Source organism: Glandiceps talaboti, chromosome 22, assembly GCF_964340395.1.
Source record: "Glandiceps talaboti chromosome 22, keGlaTala1.1, whole genome shotgun sequence".
Taxonomy (NCBI): domain Eukaryota; kingdom Metazoa; phylum Hemichordata; class Enteropneusta; family Spengelidae; genus Glandiceps; species Glandiceps talaboti.
The window spans coordinates 15,112,254-15,130,321 of NC_135570.1; the positions used below are offsets into that span (position 1 = coordinate 15,112,254).

Consider the following 18,068-nt stretch of genomic DNA (forward strand, 5'->3'; position numbering starts at 1 on the left):
TACGACCATGTTAATAGCTACATGTATATAAAAACCATCTGTCCAGTTTCCCTCTCCACCATGTAGTTATTAATTGAGTTTGTACTTTTCCTACTAGTTGTAAGTATTACCTTAGATGCATTCCTTAGGCCAAACTAAAAAAAATGTGTGGTTCCGATAATGTCCAATTTCTATGAAAGCCAGTAAGGGACATTTTGTAAAATCTTATGCGCACGACTTACTATCTTGTGAGCACGACACATTTTAAATATTTTTTTATAACTCTTTTTTTTGCTCTGGTTCAGGTTACACTTTCTTTTGTTTGTCTAAAGCCCTTCCATATGGTATTTGCGTTATGGGTCATATGAGGCGATGACATCTTCAAATCTCACTATTTCTCGTGTGACTTTGCATTAAAAACCTAGGTTAGGTCGGGTTACCGGAACCATTTTTTGGTCTTATGTTTTGTATGTACTGAAGCAGGACGGTGATTGGATAAATCATTATACTGGAATGAGGTGTTTTTCACTTGAGTAATATGCTTACAAAACCAGCCTTATCAGATAGACAAGATTTTTTCTTTTATTAAAATAACTTTTATTAAAAATATGAAAGAAGAGAATTAAGACAAGTTATTATGTTAACGAAACAATTATTAAGCCTGGGTTCCCTGTTAAATGATGCTAAAAGTATACATTTTGTTTCTGGCATATGTTCTAGGTTGACAGACGTGCGTGGGCTACATTTTATGCTTATTCACAAAAATGTAAACTTATAAAATGCAGTGTGGACTGCCCCCAAAACAATCACGTGTTACAAAAGCATATACAATGTATTTGAATTAAACATATGTTCGCTCGTACCGTCTGTTTGCAAAATACAACCAATATAGTCTCAACAGTTTCTACCTATTAACGTGGCTTGAAAAACAAATTCAAAGAGATAATTTTCTAGCGAATTTATATGTTTTCATAATACGATATTTGAAATTATATTTCTTGATCACGGAAGGGAAGAGTAAACATGCTTTAAATTTCAGTGCATGAATGAAGACGATATGTACAACGCCCTCAACAAGAGGTCACGAAAATGTTAAGGTCACGACTTGAAATAAAACTCTCTTACGTTCATAAGAACACGCTACAGCGATTGTACAAACCAATATAGAGTAGAGCTTGTCGAAATAGGTATCACAAAATGTTGGTCTGCTTGAGAATTTTGTTAACAGTTTTCCTCATGGTCCTGTGCTTTTCTGAGATGCAATCTCTGCCGCCCGGGGGAAAGTACAGTGAAGATGTACAGAACACTTTCGGGCCTGGTGGTCACCCATCCCAATGGGAGTTCCGACACCGGCGAGTCAACCAAGTATGGGAGAAAGCACAGAGGGTAAGTTTAATTTTAGCCGGTGTTGTCACGGGGATTTTGACTTCATACATCTTGAATTGAAATTGCAGGAGCTAGAGTAAGACCAGAAAATGGTTGTCCTCACTTGACAAGTATAATTGTCAAGTTCCACCCGTGGGCCCAAGCCCTTTCTCGAGTTCGGACTCGTGAGCTTTACATGATGTTAACACATACGTGTCTTTGATGTCGAATTGTAGTACTAAGTTATTGCTCTTCTGTTCTGTTCTGTTCCACGTATGTATGTGTGTCTGTCTGTGTGTATGTGCTTGGTATATATCATTTGCATGTCTGTCACTCTGTCTGTCTGTTTGTTAGTGTGTATGTGAGGGAGAATTATACTAAAGAGAAAGGGAGAGAGAAAGTGAAGATCGAGGTCCACCGTCTAGGGTATGTACATGTACACCGAGATCTAACCCGTGATATTGGAGACGTACTATGCACCGTACAGGTTTTTGAAAGCTGTCAGTGTTATTTGCCAAGGGTGTGGAATCACAGACACTCATGACACTGAAGTTAGTCTTTCACACAATCTAGCAACATTTCAGACACTGTAGCTATATACCGTACGTATATACCCAATGGTACACAACGCTATATAGCTAGTTTATGGCAGGTCAAAATTTGTGACATTCAAGCTTAAATGTTTGTTTGTTCAGTCATTGAAAAGTGCTAGGTTTGTAAGAAAAATGTGTGTAACCTCCAGATAGTAATTAAAGTAAGGCAAGGCAGTCTTATTATCAAGTCCCTTGAAGCTAAGATTATATGAGAACAGTGACAGTGTGTTGTCATGTGGTACCTTATTTGCATATGAATAGATTTACTTGTAATGAAGTTAGGCATTCACTAGCCAATGAGAATCAGCCAAGTGTAGTCATATACAAATGAGGCTTTAATTTAGTAAGCTTATAATAGTGCCTAAAGTGTCATAAAATACTGACTCTACAAATTGCTCTAGAAATTACTTTTGTGGACTTCTGATGCTGCCTGTAGGAGAATACTAGTGTAATCCGCAACTTAAATAAAGTTGCTGTTACCAGTGTTAGGAAAATGTTTTGTGGACTTCAGAAGTAAGACCAAATCCTTTAGGGTCAAATATGTTTGATCAATATGGTGTTGGCTTTCCACCAACATGTTGACTGCCGCACTGAAAAAAAATCATATCATTCTATTTTATATGGATGTGAACTACATGAAAATGAGTCAGTTTATGTCAGCAAATGGAATTGCTGAGTCAATGTTCATTTTATTTACGTGATGAAGACTTGTCCTTGCAGATGAATAGTGACAAATAAATTTAAACTTTGTACTGCACCAAAAATAGTTAGATAATTCCTAGCTTTTAACCCGAGTCCTGAGGTCTTCTTCAGGGATGTGAATCACGTGCTGTTTACGCATGCGTGACTTAAGAATATTGTCTGTAACAGGTGGTAAAGCGTATCAATTTTTGTTTGTTTGTTTGTATACTCAGATCAGATCTACCAGCTCAAGGAAATTTCATATTATTATGATGATAAGTGTTTGATATAACAAATTCAGCTGTTTTTTGTCATAAATTATCATTTGTACAGTTAGTTATACAAACTTTCCTGTACATGAGATTTTATATTTCTCTGTCTAGAATGGAAATTATCATTTTGTTCTTTCCTTCCAAATCATTCAAATTTTTGTATGCATGGTTTCTTTTCATAGCTCTTTAATTAAATCTCAACATGTTCTATTTCTGGATCCCGTTCTGTCTTTCTTTGGAATATTTACTGTTTCTTTCAGTTTGAAATGATATTACTTCCTGTAGAAAGACCTCTACTGATAAAAACAAGTCTGACTTTGTGGTTGTGTTTGTATTCAAATGTTGCAAAGTACGATTCCTTGTCCAATTCAACCCTTGTTCTAATCTTAATTTCTATGCTTTACATTAAAAATATGATACCCCCAATTTGAGCGAGGGCGCTGTATTCTCAATTTAATTTGCTGCTTGCAGTCTGGAATGGTCTATTCATTATGATTGTTCAATGGAGTCATTTAAACTTAGCCTCATAGACTCATCTTTAGAAAAGTTCAGGTTTGGTAAGGATTGACATTTATGTGTAAAAACAGTTGTCAAGTCTGGATGTCAACGTAGTCTGTAAGTAAAAGTGTAAATTGTAACATTTCTGTATAGGGACTAGACTAACAGTTGTCTGACAGAGCCATAGAAAGTTAGTTGGTCTAGAGTAAACGAATGATTCTATGTAACCTCCACTGATGAAATAACACTTAGTGCTAGAACCTGGGACTGAATCTCTGGCCTTTAGTCCTAATAAAACAAATTTGCATGATTATGATTCTGATTATGCTTAATTTTAGAATAGGTGGGTAGGTAGATTTTTTTCATGTGTAAGTGTCTAGTTCAGGTTTTCCATTGTTTTCCAAATGGTCTCTGTGTTGTTTATTTCTTCCTATCAGATGTAAGGCCATTATAGATTGGAAGAACAGTTTTAGAGTGTTGTTTTACGTCGATGGAAGTTTCCGCATCCACTATTTCTCGTGAGACTTCACAATTATTTGCGATTTTATTATTTTGTTCTCGAATACATAAATAAAATTTTAGGGTCGGCAGTGAAAAGCTATGTTGGGTTGGGTAACCGGAACCAAAGAATTATTTTTTTAGGCCTTATAAGTGTTTGACTTGGCCTATTGTTTGTCTGTTTGTTTTATTTATTTACGTGTCCTATGTGGGCTTACCAAGTAAACTATTATAAATGTATTTTCCTTGTATTCATTCATAAAATACTAACACTGAGACAGTGTAGTGCACTTTTTAAAAAAAAAACGAAGTATCAGAGATATTCCAAATTTTCTTCATAAAGTGTGACCTAGAATAAGATGAAAATATTGCATAAAATTCGTCATCCCTGAGTTGGCAAGAGTGTAATCAGTGTCAAAACAATATCCGTGTTTATAAATTGTGTAATTAACAATTAATAATTAGGTAATTTGTGTAATGACTCAAAATGAGAATTTTTGGCATTGTGTTATGTTTAATGAAAATTCAGTATTGAAGCTTTCAAAAAGAATTAGGCACCAAGGCTGGTAATGATGTGTTAGAAAACAACGAAAAAAAAAAAAGAATAAAAAGAATAAGCATATATTTTTATGATTTTTTCAATCCATTATTTATCGTTCTTTGGGGATCTTCAAGTTCTATAAGGTTTTGATAATTTATTTATTTGCTTTAGTCTGCAAACTCTGCAGCCATGTGAATTTAATGAAAACTTCTGTGAAAATTTAAAAGCAGTTATTGGACATTTTATCAGGTAGGTCAGGAAGCTATTATCGTGATTAAGACTTGAATTATTAAAAGCGAGAGACTCATTAGTGTAATGAGCAATCCTGTTATGTGGACGATTCTCATTGGATTAGCAATATATCGTACAACATTCACACAAAAAATTTTCTTTGTGCGATGATGATTGATAGCATATTCATACCATATTTGACAACAGTATCCTTTGGTGTTCATTCTGTGGACATATTTTTGTTGCACTTTTCAGTATGGTTTTAATTTTTAAGCAGACGTTCTCATATCTTATTGTGTATGGGTTTTATTATTACAATACGATAAGAGGTACTGAAATCACCATAGTAACACTTCAAAGATAAAATTTGTCCCTAATTACGCATTTATCACTATGTTTTTTCCAGTAGTCACTGTAGTTATCAATTCAGTAGAGATAAGAAGGGCTTTGATTAGCAAACTGAAACCCTGGTCCAATTTATTTATATCAGCCACTTTTCAGGATCGTCAGCTTGCTAAATAATAGCCGTACTGTATGTTCTTCTTTTTTAAATGTCTAAACGTTTAAACTCCAAATAAAAAAGATCATATGTAAGGCAAAAAAAAAATGATTGTTTCTGGTCAGGATATGTTGTCTAAAGTGGTGCGTTGATGCAGATTTTTAATTTTAAATTTTTCAATTCTCAACAAACCTGTCACTCAATCTACAATTTGTGGCAGTTTTGAGTTACTGTTCTGTTTATTGAGTACTTTAGAGCAAGTCTGTATGTGGGGTTGTAGATGTCATTTGCTTGTTCATGATTGGCTCTACAGTTGTCTTCACTGAAGTAGCAATTCATATAGGGCGGGTTATTTTTGTGTATTCCCCTGCATTGGATGGACAAACACTTCAAAAAAAAAAGATTGATGCAGTATATTTAAGTTATGCGTGCGCTGATCTGAAACAATTTTTTTTTGGCCGAAGGTTTCTGTCTTTAAAATCAATTGAGGTTGAAGAAGGAGGAAGTTATTTTCAGCCTCGGAATGTTGGAACCCAATGGAATGAATAAATTATTTACGTCCTGCCCTACCATCTAACTATGCTTATTTGATATTTCAGGGCGTATGTTTGGGGTAGTTTTGGTTCACATGATTCTTAGATCTTTCTTTGCATAATTTACTTCTTAGTTGAACTTGCAGCGTATTGTATCATATACAGGTATATGTTCTAGGTATTTTACCTACATCTATCTCACCTAAGCCTTTTTAGAAGAATCTTAATTTGAAATGTCAAAGATTATTACACTGATTGATAAGGACTGTATTACTTGGTAATTTTGCACTGCTAAATACAGCTGAAGTAAAACACTTTCTCTTTGTGCTACACTCATTTATAACATTCATATCAAGTGTAAAAGTATACTGTTTCATTTGCTAATACAACAAGTAACACTGAAGTAAAACACTTTCTGTATGTGCTACACTCATTTATAACATTCATATCAAGTGTAGGTGGTTAGCTATTTTGCCAGCCATATGACACCCTACTCCTGCTAACTGGAGCTCTTTACTCAGGCTGTCGACATAAACAGCAAATAACTTTGGCGAAATGATGCTTCCTTGACGAACCCCATTAATAACACTAAAAGGGGTCGATTCCGCTGAAGCCCAGCGAACAGAGAATAATTGGCTATGATACCAAAATAGCAATATTCTAACTATAAATAAAGGAATATTTCTATTGATCAGTTTTCTAAACATGGTCCAGTGTTTCACCCTATCAAATGCTTTCGTTGCATCCATAAAACAGGAAAATACTGGAGAATTATGTCTCTTATAAAAGTCAATTATCTCTTTTAACACAAAGATACACATATCAGTGGAGTGGTTACTTTTGAACCCAAATTGAAAGTCACTTGTCTCAATACTCTGCCCAATGCGAGATAAAATACAAATTTCGAGCAACTTTGATGCCACCGTAACTATAGCAACAGGTCTGTAATTATCAACTGACGTAATATCTTTAGATTTGTCTTTCACAATAGGTACAGGCAGATTTTAAAAGGGCAGTGATGATTGTTGATAGGAGTAGGGCTGGTCCTCTAGCCATCCCCATTGAAGAAACAGTGCCATCAAAGTTATTTATTGGCCCGTAAAAGTAACAGAGATTTTTTGGCATAAAACAACAAATGGAACCTTAGCACAGAACATAGTAAACTTGGATAGAATTAATCTACTGTTCAGGACACACACCATCAAAATATATTTCGTTTTAGAGAGATAACATTTGTTGTGCAAGGAATAAAACAAGTACTATTCTTGATATATAATGTTAAAGCAATCTCTGTTGTGTTGGTAGATGGGCTTTCCAGCAGACAAATTGGCTAACTTAAAGAAAGAGTTGAAACGTCATGATGAAAGGGCAATGCAGTGGAAAAAGATGAAGAGAGATGGAGGTGATCCAGATGGAGAGAAGGAAGCAGGACTTAGAAGACAGTTATCAGGTATGTGGAAGTATTTTATGCTAAAGTCTTGGAGCCCCAGTAGCAGAGGGAGGGGTGGGTCTGGCATAACATACACATGGGGAACCCTAGTAACAGGTGGGGGTGAGGGTAGGGGTCTGGCATAACACACAAATGGGAAATCCCAGTATATTTGGCAGTCTTGTAGATTAGTAGATAAATTGTCCACTTACTACCCTTAACAACACACTGGTAGGGAACCGTGGTAAAATAACTGATGAACTCACATAGATTTTACATACTTACCACCCTTAACAAAACACTGGTAGAGAACCCTGGTACAATGACTTGGGAACTCAGGTAGATTTTACATACCTACCACCCTTAACAAAACACTGGTAGGGAACCCTGGTAAAATAAATGATGAACTCACATAGATTTTACATACTTACCACCCTTAACAAAACACTGGTAGAGAACCCTGGTACAATGACTTGGGAACTCAGGTAGATTTTACATACCTACCACCCTTAACAAAACACTGGTAGGGAACCCTGGTAAAATAAATGATGAACTCACATAGATTTTACATACTTACCACCCTTAACAAAACACTGGTAGAGAGCCCTGGTACAAGGACTTGGGAACTCAGGTAGATTTTACATACTTACAACCCTTAACAAAACACTGGTAGGGAACCCTGGTAAAATAAATGATAAACTCACATAGATTTTACATACTTACCACCCTTAACAATACACTGGTAGAGAACCCTGGTACAATGACTGGGGAACTCAGGTAGATTTTACATACTTACAACCCTTAACAAAACACTGGTAGGGAACCCTGGTAAAATAAATGATAAACTCACATAGATTTTACCTACTTACCACCCTTAACAAAACACTGATAGGGAACCCACGTAAAATGAACTCAGGTATATTTTACCTACTTACCACCCTTAATAAAAATACTGGTAAGGAACCCTGGTAAAATGACTAGGGAACACGGTAGATTTTACCTACTTACCACCCTTAACAACAACATTGGTAGGGAACCCTGTTACAATGATTGGGGAACTCTGGTAGATTTAAACACTGTAATTGGAAGAAGAAAGAGAAAGAGAGGAGCAGTTAGAGAGTTGATGGGGGAAGACAGAGGTGTACAGGATAGATTTGAGGAAAGTTAATGCTTAATTGCATCTTTTTGCAGAAGATGTGTAAGTTATGAAGATAGCAGATTGGGAGATGATCAAAAGAGGAAGGGTGGGAATGAAAGAAAGATGAAAGGATAGATGTCACAGAGCATAAAAATGGAAGAATAACAAAAACTAGATAACTGTGTTTTGATTGCTTAATGTGTTCAATATTCATGTAGACATAATGAACAAGTATGGAATGGGAAAAGTGAAGTTGGCAGATGACAAGATGACAATGGAAGCTAGAGTAAAAGATGCAAGAGACCCAAGACAGTTTGATGATTTGAGATTAAACAGACTATGGATGCAAGCATCACAATGTAAGTCATCTGTATTTTGTGTTATTGAGAGGAGAATTGCTAGAAGTCATAAAGTTACATTTTTAGAATCTAGTTTTGAAGCAACTACAGTCAATTTCAAAACACCGTGCAGCTTTTCTGTTTGATACAATATGCTGAAACCAACAAGAAACTAGACATGCTACACTTTAAGATAGCAAGATTGAATGAGTACAGTTTCTTGCTACATTTTGTCTAAAGTGAAATGAACTACACATGCCCCATATCAAATGATAGCAAGATTGAATGAGTACAGTTTCTTGCTACATTTTGTCTAAAGTGAAATGAACTACGCATGCCCCATATCAAATGATAGCAAGATTGAATGAATACAGTTTCTTGCTACATTTTGTCTAAAGTGAAATGAACTACACATGCCACCAAATGAACACTACAAAGGACATTTTATGAGTGTTTGATACTAAGAAAAACATTGGTGCCGAAATGTCTGCATGGAGTTACAATACATTTAAATGGTTTATTTCATTTAGACTAAATGTAGCAAAGAATGTGATCTTGCTATTGAAGTGTGGCATGAGCAAATTCTTGTTGGTTTCTGTGTGATTGTGTCACATAGAAAAGTTGCATGTTATTGTGAAATTCACTGTATGTAACTTTCATTTAAATCTCTCGAATGTCATCAGTGTAATGATGTTATTCTTCTTTTTGCCACTGAGGGCGGTATTTGTTCATATACAGAAAACTCAAAGTTGGGAGAAATAGGATTAATCCTTTTAGTCGGGTGACTTCCTATTAGAGTCATGTGACCTATTAGAGTCAGGTGACAATAGACCTGTTGTAAAAAGATGGATGGTTGTAAAAAGCACAGTCACGGTTGAGGGACGAACTACGTTATTGAATTTTGATCAATTCTAATCCTAAGATCAATATATCCTCTCTACATAAGACTTTTATGTTTTCTCTTATTATTGTGTGTCCTCTATCTGCTTGTATTATGTTGATAAATTATTCACATGCTAGTTACAACTGGGTGGGTAAGACTGGTGGTGTTAGGGTGGGGGGATGAGATTCTTGCGTGATAAAGAACAGTTCTGTTGCACAAGAATTCTGTTAAGTTGTACAGTATATATACATTTGTTGATATACTATTCACATGCTAGTTACAATGGGTTGGGAGGAGGGAGGGGGGCAGATAAGGAATTGCTGTGTTATTGAAAGGAGTTGCCATCTTAGTCTAGTGCTCTCCTTCATCAAATCTTTCAAATTTCTCTGTAATAATAGAGACCATGTTGGCATCCAGATAATTACTGTCTATACATGTGTGTGTGTGTGTGCATATATATATATATATATATATATATATATATATATATATATATATATATATATATATATATATATATATATATATATATATATATATATATATATATATATATATATATATATATATATATATATATATATATATATATATATATATATATATATATATATATATATATATATTGGTAAACTATTTTCGATTCATCCTTTTACTAACCACATTAAACTGTGAGGGCGCTCTTGTCTACAACCATCTCAATGTAGACATGAAAGTGGCGCCATATGTGAAAGTGAACTGAATATATTATTGGCCTGTATACATGTTTATATAAGACACAGATTTCTATTTCAAATACAATTAAAAAGATGAATGTACTGTATGTAGTATTTGATTAATGAAGCTGTCTTTGATTATTTGAACAGCTGGTAAATATAGTGAACAAGAACTACAAGACTTACGGAAAGAACTGAGTCATCACCAAGAAAAAGTGGTTGAATACAGACAACTTGTAGATGACGTCCAAGGAACTCATGGTAAGTAATCTAAGGGTAGATGTGTAATGTGGTTGAATACAGACAACTTGTAGATGATGTCCAAGGAACTCATGGTAAGTAATCTAAGGGTAGATGTGTAAAGTGGTTGAATACAGACAACTTGTAGATGACATCCAAGGAACTAATGGTAAGTAATCTAAGGGTAGATGTGTAAAGTGGTCATATGGATGAGGATTAGGTATTTATTTGATTTTTAATTTATAAAACAATTTTATCATGGTGTCCTACTTGAAAAATCAATGTGAAAAAATGTGTGTAACTCGGTACATTGCAAAAGACTTGATAAATGTGGAAAATGTTTGTTAATTAATGTTTCTACAAGAACTAAGTTCCACATTTTTTTTTTTTAGCTTTTTGCAATGTATCAATGACTTTGTCAATGTTGTTTCACATTGATTTTTCAAGTAGGAAGCCATGATAACATTAAAAAATCCAAAATAAATAACTGATCCTCATCCAAATCGCCACTTTAACTATGAATTGTATAATTCATAGTGTGACCAGTAGAAGTTCATGTTTACAGAAATTCAAGTAAAGTTTATTATATCTTTGCAATATTTCTTATGCTTAGAAAGCCACAAAATCTATTTTCATTGGCAATGCAATGTGTAACCTCTCAGCCATAGAGGTACAGAAATTGTCAAATCTTTACTTACATGTAGAAGAGCTCTGTTTTGCAATGGAGTGAGGCATCATGGGTAAGTATTAAAATGATAAGAGTTTAACACCTTTTTAAAATCAAATCTTGACCACACTATGTTAATACCATATATGGAGCTCCTATCATTGTTTACTTACCCATGATGCCTTGCCCCAGTTTACAGTTGAGATCTTCTATGCCAGGTGTGTTCATTTCTGTTAATACACAACTTTAAAGAGGAAATGTACAGTGTGGAAATGACTGGGCTTCGGAATGAGAAATGCTACTTAGTCGAACTCAGCCTCACTTGTGTGTGAATTTTGTGTTGAAGATTATCTCTACATAAATATTCCTGGTAGTAATAGTTTGTGTGTTAAGAAAGTTTGTTATATGGTAAATAATCATCAATGTTGTTGAATGACAATGTTGGTATTAATGCAAATAAAAAGGTTACTCATTATCATAATGTACCAATTAAAATTCATGACAGGCCAGTTCTGAGAGCATGTTATAATTTAGTATTGAATGACAAATATGCAAGTGGGCTTCAAAATTTGCTGTTCAAATGCAACCACAGTTAAAATTTCAACCTTTTAAATACCAGTAGATTTAAAATGTCACCTACGGAATGCATGTATTTTACAAAAAGTGACCTGCATGGGACCATTTATTGCCTGCAGATGCCAGAAATGACCAACAACTTCTTAACCTGAATATCCTCATCTAAGTGGGAGCTGTTTGTGCATTTTTATTCACAATATTTTGTCTTGTATTATTTGATCACCTTTAATACGACAGATATCAATCGTATTGATAAATTCCGTCGTCTTGATGTGGACGAAGCAAATGCTGCTAAAGATAGAAAAGTAAAAGAATTAGAACTGAAAGTCAAACACAAGATGTTGAATGACGATTACAAGAAACTTGAAATGAAGACACTTCCTGAGGAGGAAAGAAGTGGATTTACAGAACCTAGAGTTCATCAGCTATGGAAAGATGCAACGAAAGCTAATTTTACTGACGATGAGTTAGATTCTATTAAGGTATGTATCATTCCCAGTACTTTTAGCTGTTCAGTCAAGCAAAATATGAGTGACCTAAGGGAGCTTGTTGAAGAACAGTGATAAAGCCCTTTAGCTATGAGTATTTTCTGGCTGAATGAAGAAAAATATTGGAAAATGATATCTCCTCAAGTATAAACATTCAAAAAATGTATGGAAATGTGCCTAGCAACAAGACCATGCCCATAGCAACAGCCAAATGATCACGTATATTGCAAAGATAATGACAGGGATTCATAGGCAAGTGAACAAACATTCAAAAAATGTTTGCAAATATGTCGAGCAACATGACCACGCCCATAGCAACAGCTAAATGATTGTGTATATTGCAAAGATAACAGCAACTGGATAATCATTCAGCAAATGAACACCTATACCTAGCATGGGTCAGCATGTACGTGGATAAACATTTTTGAAAATTTGTACAGTTGTGCTACAATGCCATTGGCGCTATTTTTTATGTTAGGTAAGACGAGTCAACCCAAGAGTTGACTCAACTTGCTAAGAGAGAACCCCCTAAATGTGTTACAAGGAGGGTAGAAAACATCCCAGTCAGAAGTCACAAATACCCATATTGTGGTTGCAATATGGCATGCATCAATATGAACATAACACTAGATCAGTTCAAATACTGTTCTGTGTAAATATAAACCATCGGTGAGAAAAAAAAAAACTTATAAATTCAACTTGACTTGAGTAACTTTAATTTCAAATGAAAATACCTGAGAAAACTAAGTTTAAAACAATTCTGTGGAACAATGTTTTGATCTTTTTGTTTATCAGGAGGAACTGAAACACTTTGAAAAGAAAATCCAGAAACACGAAGATCTCAAACAAGAAGCCATTTTAGAAGAAATCAAGTACCATTCTGCCAAGGCGGCAGGTGAACAACATGATTCAAAACATCACCAGTCTTTAAAGGAACGAACTAGAGATATGGCACACAAAGTAAGTACAGTGTATTGTAGATAGACTAACAAAGATATGGTATACAAAGTAAGTACAGTGTATTGTGGATAGACTAACAAAGATATGGTATACAAAGTAAGTACAGTGTATTGTAGATAGACTAACAAAGATATGGTATACAAAGTAAGTACAGTGTATTGTAGATAGACTAACAAAGATATGGTAGACAAAGTAAGTACAGTGTATTGTAGATAGACTAACAAAGATATGGTATACAAAGTAAGTACAGTGTATTGTAGATAGACTAACAAAGATATGGTATACAAAGTAAGTACAGTGTATTGTAGATAGACTAACAAAGATATGGTAGACAAAGTAAGTACAGTGTATTGTAGATAGACTAACAAAGATATGGTACACAAAGTAAGTACAGTGTATTGTAGATAGACTAACAAAGATATGGTACACAAAGTAAGTATAGTGTATTGTAGATAGACTAACAAAGATATGGTATACAAAGTAAGTACAGTGTATTGTAGATAGACTAACAAAGATATGGTATACAAAGTAAGTACAGTGTATTGTAGATAGACTAACAAAGATATGGTATACAAAGTAAGTACAGTGTATTTCATTATGCATCTTAGAACTGGCAACAGATATATTTTTGTAGTACAGTGCAAACAAAGTATGTGTATGCCCAATCCAAGTAATGACTGGTAAATATGCAATGATAGGCTATTAATATCTTGTATTATTTTCTATTCACAGGTCAAGAAATATATGACTGATTTCACAGATCGTATCGCTGGCCGTCGTCAAACTGAGTTGTAAAGTAGTCAGTCAAGAGCTCCATACCAAAATACTTATTTATTAAGAAATGTTGTTAGTTGTACAATATCTGAATGTGATGTGTTGCTATCATTGCTATATTGTTACTTTCAATATTAACTGCAATAACTGAACTTACTGTCAATTTATTTTGGTTCAAAAGTTGTTTTTAGCTTCTTTTACCTCCATAGCAACAAAATGAATTCCACTTGCCAAAGCTGACTGACTACAGGGATTATAAAGTGGCCATATGGATGAGGATTGGGTATTTATTTTGGATTTTGAATTTATGGAATAATTTTATCATGGTTTCCTACTTCAAAAATCAATGTGAGACAACATATGTCAAGTCGTTGTTTGTAACTCAATAAATTGTAAAAGATTAATAAATGTGTAAAATCTTTGTTATTGTACGTACAATAACAAACTTATGTAAAACATTTAAAAAAAGCTTTTTGCACTGTAAATATGAGTTACTACCAAGACAAACTTGGTATTTGTTGTTTCACATTAATTTCTCAAACAAGACGCCATGATAAAATTACTTCATAAATTAAAAATCCAAAATAAATACCGAATCCATATGGCCATTTTAATAATTAAATAAAGAGAGATTTATTAAACTTGTCCTGAATCATTGCATCTACCTACAAAAACGATCTCATATTAAGGAAACTGTAGTCAAATTTGTTTGATCAGGACAGCCAAAGTGTGAAAATTATTTTTTGTGTAAACTTTTTTAAAAAAAAAAAGACTTTTGTAGCTTTATTTATTTTCTGCAAAATTTGTGAGTACCAAAATACATTGGCTCACAGTATCTAAAAATTCAGTTTGTTGAAAGAAAAATGATTATATGCTATTATTTAGTTGATCTAGTTTGGTGAAAAGATTACCATATTAATGCTGGCCCACAAAATAAGAATATCAAGAAAGGACAAATTTTGTTTTAATGTTTGGCAGAGAGGTGTTCCTACAAGTAATGTAAAGGGCATTTTTTAAAAAAATGAACTTTGTAATAAAATATTACACTGGGACAGTGCGAGTTGATGATTGTAACTCAGGGTTAGTAACAGAAGCAGATCATAGCAGACATTATACAGTTATACAACACTTCTGTCAAAAATGGCAATAATAGTTTGTCACTACTTATTTTATACTTATTCATTGTAGTACAACTCACAAAATAACACCGGTGTGTTTGCGTACTCGTACCAATCAGGAAATGAGACAAGGGTCATGCAGAGACGTACAATATAATTAGCGTCAGTAACTTATCAAGGAATAGACACTACAGGATCCTGGATCCCAGAACTCTATTTTCTTGATTAGAACCTACATGTCAATAAATGCGACTGTTACTGTTAATTAAGTTTATTGATTGAAAGTTACAACATGACTAAACGTCCACAGACATAAACAAACTCATAAAAACATCCCATCAACTTACATCAGTTATCTTGTCATCTTTATCTAATTTGCCTTACAGTAAAATCTTCTCTTAGCTCACTTCATTCAAGCAAACACACCGGTGTTTTTTCACCAGTTGTATTACTCTTGCCAATTCTTGCTTTTCTTTTCACGGTAAATTTTATTGCAGGGCTATTCTTTAAGAAAAACTTTAAAGTTGTATTTAACTTTATTACATGGAGTATTTAGTGGATAGAGGATTTTTACATCACAAATGGACAAAAATCCAGTAGTTTTACTGCAGGTTGGCCATACATATTGGTTTGTCTTTCTTTCAGTTTGCAAGTATTTGTGCCAATGGAAACACCTAAATTCTGAATAACCAAGGAAAAAATTGATGTTGTGTTTGAGGGGAATTTACCTTTTAGTGTTGGAATTATTCTAAGGCAAAATAAAAAAAATGTTTGTTTCAGCTAACATGATTTCAGCAAATAGGGTAGGTAGGTCGGAATTTTATTTAATTTATTTACTTTAAATTTTGAAAAATACTTTGACCCCAAGATAAGATACTCGTCAGTCACAGTACTTGGGGGAGAATTTGATGAGGTGTAAAAGAAGTAAATGAAGACAATTATAAGTTTAAATAGATTAGCATGTTATGCAGAGTGTACTGTTTTAGTCTAAAAAGACACAATTTCTCTCTGGAATACAATTTTTTTAAAAAGTGATCACAGATGAGGCAAAGCCATGAAGGTGTACACAGAAATAGAAGTAAATTGTTATCATTTTACCTTTTTGCTTGCAAAAAAAAAGTTCAGGATCGGTCGGGGCTTAAACTAGGGTGAGAGAAGATTATCGGAAACACACCATTTTTGGCCTAAGGCCTGAACAAAAATTGTTTGGTTCCGGTTACCCAACCCCACCTAGTTTTCACTGTCGACCCTACAACTTTTTATGTATTACGAAAAAAATAATAACATCACAAAAATTGTGAAGTCTCATGAGAAATAATGGATGCAGAAGCTGACATCAACTTAAAAAGACAATATAAAACTGTTCTTCCAATCTGTAATGGCTGTACATCTGATGAGAAGAAACCAATAACACAGAGACCATATGGAAAACAACAGAAAACATAACTACCTGAACTAGACACAAAAAAATCTATCTACCCACCTATTCTAAAATTGAGCATAATTGGAACAATACAATTTTTTTGTAGGCCTAAGTATTCGTCAGAATATAAACCCATACTCTGGCAACACAATAGAGAAAAATATATTGAAAATATTATACTGGGACAATCCAATAGATCTGTATAAGAAATATATAATTTATGCAGGTTTATACTAAATTAGGATTATCACACCTCATTTTCTTTTATACAGCAGATAAGGGGTTAAAAGGTCAATACAACAACTGAAATGTGAAAATATAATATGCAAACTTTAGTGAAAATGCCTAGATTTATATCTAGTTTATCCACTGCTGTATATTTATCTCATAGTGAAACGGATACTTCAGGGTAAAAAATCCTTTTCTTCTCTCACTTTTTAAAAAACTTTTAAAGTCTAAAATGACATATCATAATTTTTGATTTACTAAATTAAAATTTTGATTTGACTGCTCAGCTATTAATTTGGTAATTTGAAATAATTTGGTTTATTTAAAAATTTAATGATTTAAAAAATCATGAATATTTGTGTATTACCATGACAGGTATGTTAGAATTAATGACAGTGTTTAGTTTTTTCAACTTTCCTGTTACTGCCTTGCAGTAATTTTGTGTTCTTATTCAAGTGAGGTTTTTTTGAGGTTTATAATAAAGGCAAGGTAAAACACAGCCCTTTGTTGTTTTGTCTGTCATGTTTGTATGGTGTATACAATCGCTGACATTTGACCAATGACGAAGGAAAACTGTTACAAACAAGGAAAGTAAACAAATTAATTGGATTCATAACACTTTGCACAGCATGTTGGAACAGAACAGACTTGTATGAAAAAAAAGCCATTGTGCTTCCATTGATTAGTGCCAGGGGTAATAATTGTGAGCACCTTGAGCTCTCAGGAGGAAAGGCGCATTATAAATTTATATTATTACTATAATTATATTTCATCATTTGATAAGAGCAGTTTTATAGTTTTATGACCTCTTTGCATGTACCTGAAATGTTAGGTGAACTGGAAATTTGTTTGTGAACTATTATGTAAAGAGGCCATAAAACTGTTCATTGTCAAATGATTACAAGTCTATGCTGTTCCAAAGTACTGAGCCAAGTGTTATTAATCCAATTCATTTGTTTACTTTCCCAGTTCGTAACCGGTTCCGTTCGTCCACAGTCTAATGTCAGCAGTTGCACTTGTGATCTTGTAATTTAAAATGGCCATATGGATGAAAACACACACACACACTCACACACATGTATACATATGCATACATACATACGTATGTGTACAGACGTACATACATACATACATACATATATACATATATACATACATACATACATACATACATATATACATATTACATACATACATACATACATATTACATACATACATACATACATACATACATGCATGCATGCATGCATGCATGCATGCATGCATGCATGCATACATACATACATACATACATACATACATACATACATACATACATACATACATACATACATACATACATACATACATACATACATACATACATACATACATACATACATACATACGTTCGTACGT

The 18,068-nt window shown here is 33.8% G+C and overlaps 1 protein-coding gene across 1 annotated transcript; it reads left to right on the top strand.

Moving 5' to 3' along the window:
- The first annotated feature begins 1,104 nt into the window (after positions 1-1,104).
- LOC144452303 (alpha-2-macroglobulin receptor-associated protein-like) lies at positions 1,105-14,293 on the top strand. Its single transcript, XM_078143371.1, has 7 exons — positions 1,105-1,365; positions 6,996-7,140; positions 8,476-8,616; positions 10,345-10,455; positions 11,915-12,159; positions 12,961-13,125; positions 13,858-14,293. The coding sequence occupies exons 1-7, from the start codon at positions 1,177-1,179 to the stop codon at positions 13,918-13,920; spliced, it is 1,059 nt and encodes a 352-aa protein (XP_077999497.1). The 5' UTR covers positions 1,105-1,176; the 3' UTR covers positions 13,921-14,293.
- The last annotated feature ends 3,775 nt before the right edge of the window (positions 14,294-18,068 follow it).